Genomic DNA, 11,343 nt, shown 5'->3' on the forward strand with positions numbered 1-11,343 from the left:
TTCCGACTCATTCTGCTTTTTTCCTTTTTCTTTCGAAAAGGCGTCTACCAAAGGCTGAAGGTGAGCATAACACGGATCTGCGAGTTTGGCGCATGGACTTGGTGCGCGATTTGTCTCATTTGTTTGTAACATGCTGCTTCTAGCGCAAATGCACATCTCCTAGGCGTTTTGCTTTTCACTTTCTTCCTTTCCCCTTTGCCGATCTCCTGTGTCTTTTTTCCTTTACGGCATGGAAGTCTGATGATTCTAATTGATAATGCCATAGAGTTGTTGTGTGTCTCGACAGCTGCGGGCTGTCTCGAGATAAGGCTCTGTTGAATACTATGATATCTTTTTCCTACAAATGCTGTATTTAGATAGCATTCATGTATGAATATATTTATTCTAGAACATCATATTCTTCCCGTTTCAGATCTTGAAGGTGTTCTAGTTTCTTTCAGTGAAGCTGTTTTCTCTCTTAACTTAGAATATATTGTGCGACAGGTGCCATCACCCGTGCAGTATTACAGGACACAAGATTGCCTTGCAGGTATTAAGAGAGAATCAGAAGGTATCTTAAGATTTGCCCGAACTGTTCAGATATTGAGGTGTCCGAAAGTACATGTTGTATACAGTGAGTCGTACATTATTATGTTGCCTGAGACTAACCATAAACGCCGTTATAGGATACCAAAAGACGCAGGCCGCGCACTCAGATATGCAGGGCGGCTTCTTCTCCTCTCAAAACCGTGGGCGGAAGAATACATCAAGGGAGAAACCGAATGACAAGCTCAAAAGTCAAAAGATATAGGATTAGAAAAAAGGCAGAATGTCCCTGCCGCACGCAGGAAGCGAACAAGATCTAATGATTAGATCGCACCATCCAGAACGACGATTCCTCGCTCCTTGTCGAGTGCGTCCTCCCTTTGGCGGAATTCGCGGCCCTGCCTGGCGATCTCCCGCAGTTTACGGATATATACATTGGCCGCGACGCCGGTCTCGCCCTCTCCGCGGATTTCGAGGGCCTTGGCCCGGCGGTTCTGGCATGCAGTGTATAAGGATTGCGCTTGCGGCTGTTTCACCTCGGTCAGCTCCCACTGGACCGTCCACTTGTCGGACGCTGTGAAATTGGTCGGCCGCTCGACGTAGTAGCCGTTCATTTTGTTCTTGACCATGAGGGTCATGGCAAGCAATTCCCGCGGCGCTTCCTGGGCCTCCTCCGCGGGTGCGCCTTGAGACTCCGAGGCAGGCGATCCGTCTGAAGTTGCTGGTGTCTCTTGATCGACATCGGATGTAGTGGAAATTTCCTGTGATGAGCCCTTTTTCTTGTCGCTCGATTCAGCAGTCTGGTCCTTTGCGGGGGTGGTTGGCTGGCTTCCTGCTTTGAGCTCTGATGGCGCTGGTGTAGGTTTAGGTTTTATACGCTCCTTTGAGGGGAGGTTGAGAATGCGTCGCTGGTAGGCCTCAATTTTTTCCTGGTTCTTCGTTTGAATGGCGTGGATTTCGTCATCGGTGACCGGCTCCGCGAAGATATACATGAACGGCGTCTGCGCATCTCGGGTCTCAAAATGGAATCGCAATGACTTCTTTGGAAATTTTGCGGTGGCTCTGTCAAGGATCTTGTTCCATAATGCTAGGCTGAGTTGAAACTCGGTATCGCCCAGTGAAGTGTCGGACTGACCGTGCAAAGTCTGGTCCATTTCCGGCAAGCTGACGTACTGAAATCCAAAGATACGCTCAACATTATGGAAGGCGACGAAGATGCCATCCATACGACCAATTCGTACTTGGAGAGAGTACTTCAAGAACGCAGCCCGAATCATGTCGAAGAATTCGCGCTCATAGGATTCGTAGCCGCCGAAGCGATGGCGAATCTCGTAACCGAGGCCATGCTCAAAGTTGCGTACGTCCATACGGATGGACACGACCGCTCGAGTCTTCAGATCAAACATTCCAGTTCCCGGAAGCCTGGGATCATAAGCGTCCAATTGAGATCTCATGACAAAATCGCCCATTGTCGAATAATGGTAGGCCTCGGGAATAGCCTGTTCTTCTTCCGGAGAGATCTTGTTCGTACTGGTCCTCCTGTATCGCTCAAAATCCTCCTTTGGCAGAGTCAGGAGTTTCTCTAATGACTTGCCAAGGTTAATCAGAATGTTGGCAGAGTCAAACTCTTTATCCGCATCAATGGCGTATACACCATCTTGATACCGGAGAAACATGGCTGCCGGCGCTCGCAAAAGGCGTGTAAATGTACGCAACTTATCTGGGAAGCCCTGTGATATGTTTCGGGCGTCGATTGGTCTCCACGAAGAGAGCAGGTAATGGAAATGAGAAAGTACCGAGGTCATACTCGACGATGAGCCCACATACTTTTTCTTCTCTTTTTCTGCAATTCCCCGAAGAGTCTCGTCCCTGGACGAAGTAATGTATTCCTTGAGTGCATCAAAGTCGAATTCAGTGACAGGCATGATGGAGCCCAGATACGGATCGAAGTTGAAGACGCGGGATCGAGGATCACGGAGATGATATACACCAGGGCTTAAGGAACATGTTAGCTCACCCTCGTGACTTAAAGACAAAATCGGAAGCAACTTACTTGAACAAGACTCTGTCAAGACCGAATGACAATCGAGGAACCGGAGCAGTCTTTATTTCCAGGGCTTTGCATCAGTGAGCTAAATGATCTAAAGTACGTCGAAAGAGGGATAAAGCACGTACGGGTGATAGATAACTCTTCGGAATGCACTTCACCAGAATGTCGGCCCACTACAGAGCGCGCATTTTCCGACAAGGTTTGAATGGTTTCTCTGCCCCCAAGATCTGCACCTCTGGAATCCAGCAGAGTCACAACTGACTGAAGGGAGGACTGAATACGGGCAGTGCTGTCCTCCTGAATTGTGGGTCAGTTACAGAGCGAACTGCGAAAAGAAATAGTGTAACTCACCTCGCCTTGGAATGGAGCGCCTGGATTCCTTGGTTTCGCTCTTTCCAACGCGGAGAGCTCAGCTCGCTTGATCTTCGCCGTCACCGTCTCTTTCCGAATTGGTTGACCAGTGTCTGGTGTAGTACTTCCACGTCTTTTTTTTGTAGCTTCCGTGCGTACCTTGGCGTCATCGTCGCGAAGCGTTTTCAGGATCTGTTCCTGAAGGGACATAGATGCGCTGGGACTGGGACTGGGACTGGGACTGGGACTGGGACTGTGACTGGGACTGGGACTGGGACTGTGACTGTGACTCGGACTGGGACTCGGACTGGGACTGATAATGGATACTCTGCGAACAACGGAGTCTGTGACATCCTGTAGACCCTTTCTCTTTTTCTTCTTCTTCTTCGCTGTGGGGGAATCGCCCTTGGGAGTATGAAAAATCAGCAGCTGGATCTAGGAGTAAAGAGAGACTTCGGGCGTAGCTGGCTTCAAAGCCAGTACGAAGAAGACAAATACCTCATCAGAAGCCTGGTCATCGCCAGATTTAGCGCGTGATAGAGGCGAGTTGGAGAACTGGCGCAACCGGGGACGACCTCCGAGTCCCTGAGCTAAACAGGAAAAGCAGACATGTTCGCGGAGAGGGTCTTTCAAAGACCGCACGGAGGTCCGAAACATCCAGTCCAGATGTATCGCAGTATGCTTGACGAGCAGTTAGGAATGTCCGCTCAATTGATATGAGGTGTGGGGGTCAGTCAATGCTGTAAACGCGAGAGCTTGAAGCGTCTCCAGGGTCTTCTTGGCTTTTTCTGCCGGTTGGTGTTCACCGCCCTTGCTCTGTTGATAACAGTCCAGATAGGCCGATGAAGATGGTATACAGAGTAGATACCTTCCTATGGGTTGGCGATGATCTTCGCTCAGTGTGTTTTTGTTGAGTGACGGAGTGTTTGAACGAATTAATAATGTGCAGACGGGCATATCAAAGCTGCTGTATAAATTCAGGATATTACTCGGCGATAAAACTGCTACTGTGCAATAGAGTAGTAATAAGTGTAGAGGTCTCTGGAACCTCTTTGCACCCTCAGAAACTAAACTACTTTTGAATATCTCAGTGACAACCCTTCATATAACGAACTATATCACTGACTGTAGGGAGCAATTGACCGGATACATCTCCTAGTGTAGACCAAAGCTGAGGGCAATCTGCGCATCGCCAAATCCGGGGTCGGAAGGGAAAAAGAGGACCCGCCGGTCCGCGACAGAAAAAAAAAAAGGGTGCGGTGCCTTTTGGGAGAATCTGTGGAAAGCTTCTTTTCCCAACAGCCACATTATCTGCTGTCAACGCAGTTTGATCTCAAGTCAATTCTCTCAAGAGGTGAGGCAATTCCTTGCTTTTTGGTTATCCTGGTGTCTGTCGTGATTGTCTTGTCCATTCTTTGCCAACTGTGAACATGCAATGAGTGAGGGGCACTAGCCAGGTGCCCCTCCGAGCGGTTGCGGTTCATGATTGTCAGTCATCGAATGATCGCTGATTGAATCTCTCTGCGCGGGGAATACAATCTGCTTCATCTCTGGATACTACTGCGCGTCTGGTCTTGCGGCAGAACAGTTGGAGAAATTACAGCCTGCCTCCACTACTTTCTCGATAGACCGCTAACGTGACTCATACCTTTCAGGTTTGCTCGAGAAAACTGCATCCAAGATGGCTCAAGAACAACTGCGCGTCCTTGTGGTCGGCAACGGCGGACGCGAACATGCGTATGCCTGGAAGCTGAGCCAATCGCCCCTCGTCGATGTCGTCTACGTCGCTCCAGGCAACGGGGGTACTGCTCAGGGCGCCTCCAGCAAGATTACCAACGCCAACGTTAAGGGAGACGATTACCCTGGCCTTGTCGAGTTTGCGCAGAAGAATGGTGTCAACCTGGTCGTTCCTGGACCTGAGGCACCTCTTGTGGACGGCATTCAAGGCTATTTCCAGGCAGGTGGGTGTTTTGTTCCCTGCCGGACCCTCTGGGGTATACTTAATAGTATGGGACATGCTATTGACGTCCATGACAGTCGGAATTAGATGCTTTGGGCCTTCCAAGGCTGCAGCCCGCATGGAGGGCTCCAAGACCTTCTCCAAGGACTTCATGAAGCGCCACAACATCCCCACCGCCGCATACCAGAACTTCTACGAATATGAGCCCGCGCGTCAGTACCTGGACTCTGTGAACCACAACGTTGTCATCAAGGCAGACGGGCTGGCAGCTGGTAAAGGTGTCATTATCCCTCAGACCAAGGAGGAGGCCCACAAAGCGCTCCGCGAAATGATGCTGGATCATCAGTTTGGAGATGCTGGTAATGAGGTTGTTATCGAGGAGTATCTTGAGGGTGATGAACTCAGTATTCTCACCTTCAGCGACGGCTATACGATTCGTTCTCTCCCTCCAGCACAGGATCACAAGCGGATCTTCGATGGTGACCTGGGTCCTAACACCGGCGGAATGGGCTGCTATGCTCCAACTCCCATCTCATCAAAGGAGGTTCTGGAGGAAATCGACCGCACCATTGTGCAGCCGACAGTTGACGGCATGAGAAAGGACGGTTCGTCTGATTTCAACCAATTTCGAGCTTTATCGGACGTATGCTAATAGATTTGGTGGAATCAGGTTTCCCCTTTGTGGGTATCCTATTCACCGGTCTCATGATGACCAAGAACGGCCCTAAGGTCCTCGAATACAATGTCCGTGGCGGAGACCCGGAAACCCAGACCTTGCTCCCGTTGCTCAGCGCCGATACCGACCTGGCCCAGATCATGGTTGCTTGCACTGAACACTGGCTTGACGGTGTGGACATCAAGATCAAGCCCAACTTCTCCACCACTGTCATTGCCGTAGCGGGTGGTTACCCCGGCTCCTACGCCAAGGGCAAGGCAATCACTCTGGATCCGGCACCTGAAGACACGTTGATCTTCCATGCCGGCACGAAACTTTCCGGCAACGAACTGCAGACCAACGGTGGCCGTGTCATTGCTTCCACCGCTACTGCATCCACCCTCGAGGAAGCACTCCGCAAGAGTTACGCTGGCATCTCGACAATTCACTTTGAAGACATGTTCTACCGCAAGGATATTGCGCATCGTGCCTTCAGGCAGAGGGACGCAGCTGCTTCCCAGCAGCAGCAGTCTCTCACCTATGCCTCTGCTGGTGTGTCCATCGACGCTGGCAATGATCTCGTCAACAAGATTAAGAGCTGTGTCGCTCGTACGAAGCGCCCTGGCACGGATGCAGTGATCGGTGGCTTCGGAGGACTCTTCTCCCTTGCCGCCGCCAACTCTGCCTACCACCCTGAATCTCCCACTCTGATCGGAGCGATTGATGGCGTCGGAACCAAGTTGAAAATTGCTCACACTGTGGGTGTGCACGACACCGTAGGAATCGATCTGGTGGCCATGAACGTCAACGACTTGGTTGTCCAGGGTGCCGAGCCCCTCTTCTTCCTTGACTGCTACTCTTGCGGCAAGCTGGACGTCGAGACCGCTGCCGCCTTCGTGACCGGGGTCGCGGACGGTTGCGTGCAGGCGGGCTGTGCCTTGATCGGCGGTGAAACCGCCGAGATGCCAGGTCTCTTCGTCGACGAGACCTACGACGCCGTTGGTGCCGCCGTCGGTGCCATCAACACCACCGGTAAGAACGCCAAGTCCATCCTGCCGGCCACCTCTGCCATGCAAGCCGGTGATGTCCTGCTCGCATTGGCGTCCTCTGGCCCTCACTCCAACGGATACTCGTTGGTCCGCAAGATCGTCGAGAGATCCGGACTGAGCTACAACGACCCTGCCCCCTTCACCATGCCTTTCTCTTCCTCCGAATCTCTGACCCTGGGCCGCGCCCTCCTCACCCCTACCCGCATCTACGTCAAGCCCATCCTGAAGGCTCTGTCAATCCCGCCCTCCAACAGCTCCAGCGGTTCCTCCGCCATCAAGGGTCTCGCCCACATCACCGGTGGCGGTCTGGTCGAGAACGTGCCCCGCATGCTTCCTTCGACCCTCTCGGCACACATCAACGTCTCCGCCTGGCAACTGCCCCCCGTCTTCTCCTGGCTTAAGAAGACCGGCAACGTGACCGCCACCGAGATGGCGCGCGCCTTCAACTGCGGTGTCGGCATGGTCATCGTGGTCGAGAAGGGCTCCGAGACCGCAGTCAAAGAACTCTTTGAGAAGGAGGGTGAAGTCGTCTACCAAGTCGGTGAACTCAAGCCCCGGCAGGACGGCGAGGAAGGCTGTGTTCTCGAGGGCTTACAGACCTGGGATGCATGAAACTGCTTCTGAAAACTAAAAAGAATTCTTTCCCCTTCTCTGTTACATACTATATCTTATGACATGCTCTGTGAAAGTTTTTTTGGATTATCTATATGTTTGTTGACGACGACTTGACTTGCCTCCTACATAAGTGATGACGAGGGATGAATGTCAATAACACCTTAGGGTTGGGTGGAATGCACTTATAGATTGAATACAAGCAATACCCACACGTCCATATACTCCTCAAGTACACCTACTGAGATTCTAGGCCTGATATCATGCGATAAAACTGCCGACCACCGTCGGTAACTGCTTTCAGGCGAGCACGAGAGCTAGGCTGTGACATCATATTATAGAACAGACTACAAGACGTACCTCTGTGCTCTCTACAGGACTAGCAGGAGCTCATGCCAGGACCGAAGAACCTAGGTCCCAGCGATATTTGGAGTTGAAGACAAAGAGCAGGCCGGAGACCAGAACCTCAATCGGGTCAAATATGGGAAGCAATAGGATTCAAATATGCGCTGAACTATACGAGGACTGTCACCGCACTGTCCATAAGACCCCATGTACACTCCTTCTACACTGCTCCCTTTTATCGGCTACCACTACTCCTTCTGGCCACATTCCGTAAGCCGTCCGAAATTGCCGGTACACCGAGCAACAAGCATATCAATGGTAAACCATCTCTATTTCACAACTAATATAAAAAATCCCTTTTCCAGGCAATCTTTTCCTCATAGTGCGAGTAGAGAAGGCCTGCATGTCACCATCCCCTCCGTTCCGGTCTTTTGATACAACAGGACAGTACGAGCGAAGAAAAAACCAAATACAAGAGCTGTAGCCCAGTCAGCTTAGTGTCATGGAAGATTCAAGAGAAGGTTCAAGGAAAATCGCCATACCTTAGAAGCACTTGCGGTGAACGATCGAAGGACCGCTCTCGTCGTACTCCTGCTTGGAGATCCACATCTGCTGGAAGGTGGACAGAGAGGCCAGGATGGAACCACCAATCCACACAGAGTATTTACGCTCAGGAGGAGCAATGATCTTAACCTTCATAGACGAGGGAGCAAGGGCGGTGATTTCCTTCTGCATACGGTCGGAGATACCGGGGTACATGGTGGTACCACCAGACTAAAGGGAGAAGAAAAATGAGCACACATTTGAGAAAAGACGGCATGAGCCGAATAGAAAGGTAGGAAGACTTACCATGACAATGTTACCGTAGAGATCCTTACGGACGTCGACATCACACTTCATGATGGAGTTGAAAGTGGTGACGTGGATACCGCCGCTTTCCAGACCCAGAACGCTAGGCTGGAAGAGAGCCTCAGGAGCACGGAAACGCTCGTTACCAATGGTGATGACCTGACCATCGGGGAGTTCATAGGACTTCTCCAAGCTGGAGCTCTGAGAGGCAGTCTGAATCTCCTGCTCAAAGTCGAGAGCGACGTAGCAAAGCTTCTCCTTGATGTCACGAACAATTTCACGCTCAGCGGTAGTGGAGAATGTGTAACCACGCTCAGCCAGGATCTTCATCAGGTAGTCCGTCAGATCACGACCAGCCATGTCGACACGGGAGATGGCGTGGGGGAGAGCGAAACCCTCGTAGATGGGGACAACGTGAGTGACACCATCACCAGAGTCCAGGACGATACCGGTGGTACGACCGGAAGCGTAGAGGGAGAGAACGGCCTGGATGGAGACGTAGAAGGCGGGAGCGTTGAAGGTCTCGAAGACAATCTGGGTCATCTTCTCACGGTTGGACTTGGGGTTGATGGGGGCTTCGGTCAAGAGGACAGGGTGCTCCTCAGGAGCGACACGGAGCTCGTTGTAGAATGTGTGATGCCAGATCTTCTCCATGTCATCCCAGTTTGTGACAACACCGTGCTCGATGGGGTATCTGAGGGTGAGAATACCACGCTTCGACTGTGCCTCATCACCGACATACGAGTCCTTCTGGCCCATACCAATCATGATACTGCGTTGGAATCGTCAGCGACCATGAATTCGAGCTAGCGCAACAGCTCAGAATTAGGAAAGGGGGAATTATTTACCCATGGTGACGGGGACGACCGACAATGGAGGCTATCTCGCAAGTTAGCGTTTAATTGTCCAGATTACGCTGCCGCGCACGATGATTCAAAAAGAGGAAACCGTCAGGTACGGAATAGCCAGCCGGACGCAAGGGCAACGGTTGACACATCCCCTGGCGACAACCTGCACAGTGACATCAAGGGATGACATGGGGTAGAAGAGGTTGACTCAGATGTTTAGCGTTATGGGGTGAGGGGTTGACTTACGGAAGACAGCACGGGGAGCATCGTCACCGGCGAAACCGGCCTTGCACATACCCGAACTACGAACCAAGCGTCAGTACGAGATACGAAATATTGTGTTCATCATCTCAAGAGCATTCTCTCGCTGCGTTGAATAGAAAGAACCCCAAGGGAAGCACTCCGTGAGAGACAACCGATGCCAGCGCTGGAAGGTGCCAAAGGCGCCAGTTGAGCGACCGAGAGCTCGGACGGTCAGGAGGCTCAGGAGCGGGACTCTTTGGATAAACAACGCCCAAGTCGAGAGAGAACCATCAATGATGCTGAAGATAAAAAACATACCCATTGTCGATGACGAGAGCAGCAACTTCTTCTGTAAATTGGAACGATGCAATTGTCAGTTGTTGTTCGCTATGTGGGTGTAGAGCAAGCGAGCAGGAGGGGGGTGGAACGGGGGGTTGTTTGGTGGCAGGGAACCCAAGCAAAGCTGTTGAGGTGTCAGAAACCACGTACCTTCCATGGTGACAGAAATAGGATTAAGACGAAAACTACAGAGAAGAAAAAAAGAAAAATTAAAGAGAAGAGGGAGAGATATAGACTGATGGAGGGGGAAAACGAGATAGAGGGGAGGTGGATGGAAAGTTGAGTTTGAGTACGTAAGTTGGGAAAGGTTGTTGTGTAGGAGGTAGGAGGGAGAGAAGTTCGAAGCAGGGGGAGAGAGGAGAGAGGAGAACGAGAGAAAGGAAGATAGCTGCTAGCTGGGCTGGCTGGCTGGCTAGGTTAGCGGTAACCGTAAGTAAACTTTGTAAGTTGGTGGTATTGGTCGGGGGTGGAGGAGAAGGAGAAGGAGAAGGGAGAGGGGACTAAAAGGGAGTAGGACTAAGTGGGTGCTGTGGTGGGCTGCGACTGGTCCAAGAAAAAGAAAGCGAACAGTCAAGAGGCTTGAAGTCCACCCAATCTTAGTAGTCTTTCTTTGCTAAGATTATTGTTATGTCGATGATGATGTTTTCTTTAACCAGACAAGTTGTAACGACTATGAATTGTCTTGACGGTGATGATGCTGGTGCTTGGATAAGAGGCAAAGAGGGTCGTCGGGTTTGGTGCCGCTTCGTATAGGAGGCCGTCCACCGCCACTGGTACCGTTATCAATGTATTTATACCTTAGCTACAGAGAGATCAAGAAGAATATTCAGCACTACAAAAATGATGCCTATTTGAAGGTTGAATTTATTATAGTTACATAGACTAATGTTAATTGTTCCAGAATATTGCTGCCTCTCATGATGATGCGGCTGCTGATGAATGATGCTTGGTAGACTAAGTCGTCAATGCCGTACTCCGTAGAAGTCTAGAAATCCCAAGGCAGAATCATTTTGACAATTCCGGATCTCGTCCTAGAGAAAGCATTTGAGCACAGTGAGTGGTAACGCTTAGGTGGCCTTTCACGAGGCCAGGAGGATGGCAAAAACAATTGCGCATGCTTCGTGGGGCTGGTCCCTATCCAAGAACCAGAAATAGAAGTTCAATGCCTGAATGATCATAATCGGAAGCTTGGGAATGGTTCCTCCTGTCACTGGGCGGACCAGAAAAAGGGTTCATCCTCGTCCCATAAGCTAGATTACTTACCAACCATCGAATCCTAGGCCTAACCCTGAATCCTTCTGGATGATGATCCTAGGCTGCCACATACCATTCATTATAATATGGAGGTACTCTTCTATATTCGAATATATTGGGATGATTGACCATCGTAATTGCTACAGAACCCTACTGCCCGTACTAGTATCGGTTATTTATCTTGATTCTCTACCAGAACCCCTGTAAGATTAGGTCATCGCAGTCCATCACTGCGGAAGCATCAGCCAGATGGTCTACGGTCT

The 11,343-nt window shown here is 50.8% G+C and overlaps 3 protein-coding genes across 3 annotated transcripts, besides 2 other annotated features; 1 reads left to right on the top strand and 2 right to left on the bottom strand.

The window, feature by feature from the left end:
* Positions 1–848: 848 nt before the first annotated feature.
* Positions 849–3,583, bottom strand: NFIA_051270 (Pet127 family protein; the record flags this gene model as incomplete). The annotated part of the gene is made up of 5 exons (XM_001257678.1): positions 849–2,520; positions 2,579–2,642; positions 2,701–2,872; positions 2,927–3,361; positions 3,425–3,583. The coding sequence occupies 5 exons, from the start codon at positions 3,581–3,583 to the stop codon at positions 849–851; spliced, it is 2,502 nt and encodes an 833-aa protein (XP_001257679.1).
* Positions 3,144–3,241: a microsatellite.
* Positions 3,584–4,607: 1,024 nt separating the features above from the next.
* Positions 4,608–7,202, top strand: ade1 (bifunctional aminoimidazole ribotide synthase/glycinamide ribotide synthase; the record flags this gene model as incomplete). The annotated part of the gene is made up of 3 exons (XM_001257679.1): positions 4,608–4,887; positions 4,964–5,491; positions 5,542–7,202. The coding sequence occupies 3 exons, from the start codon at positions 4,608–4,610 to the stop codon at positions 7,200–7,202; spliced, it is 2,469 nt and encodes an 822-aa protein (XP_001257680.1).
* An 888-nt stretch (positions 7,203–8,090) lies between these two features.
* act1 (actin ACT1) lies at positions 8,091–9,983 on the bottom strand (the record flags this gene model as incomplete). The annotated part of the gene is made up of 6 exons (XM_001257680.1): positions 8,091–8,321; positions 8,397–9,168; positions 9,245–9,275; positions 9,491–9,546; positions 9,806–9,874; positions 9,973–9,983. 6 exons carry the CDS (start codon positions 9,981–9,983, stop codon positions 8,091–8,093), a joined length of 1,170 nt encoding a protein of 389 aa, XP_001257681.1.
* A 313-nt stretch (positions 9,984–10,296) lies between these two features.
* Positions 10,297–10,317: a microsatellite.
* Positions 10,318–11,343: the final 1,026 nt, after the last annotated feature.

The sequence above is a fragment of the Aspergillus fischeri genome, genomic scaffold (genome assembly GCF_000149645.3).
Source record: "Aspergillus fischeri NRRL 181 1099437636266 genomic scaffold, whole genome shotgun sequence".
In the NCBI taxonomy this organism is placed as follows: domain Eukaryota; kingdom Fungi; phylum Ascomycota; class Eurotiomycetes; order Eurotiales; family Aspergillaceae; genus Aspergillus; species Aspergillus fischeri.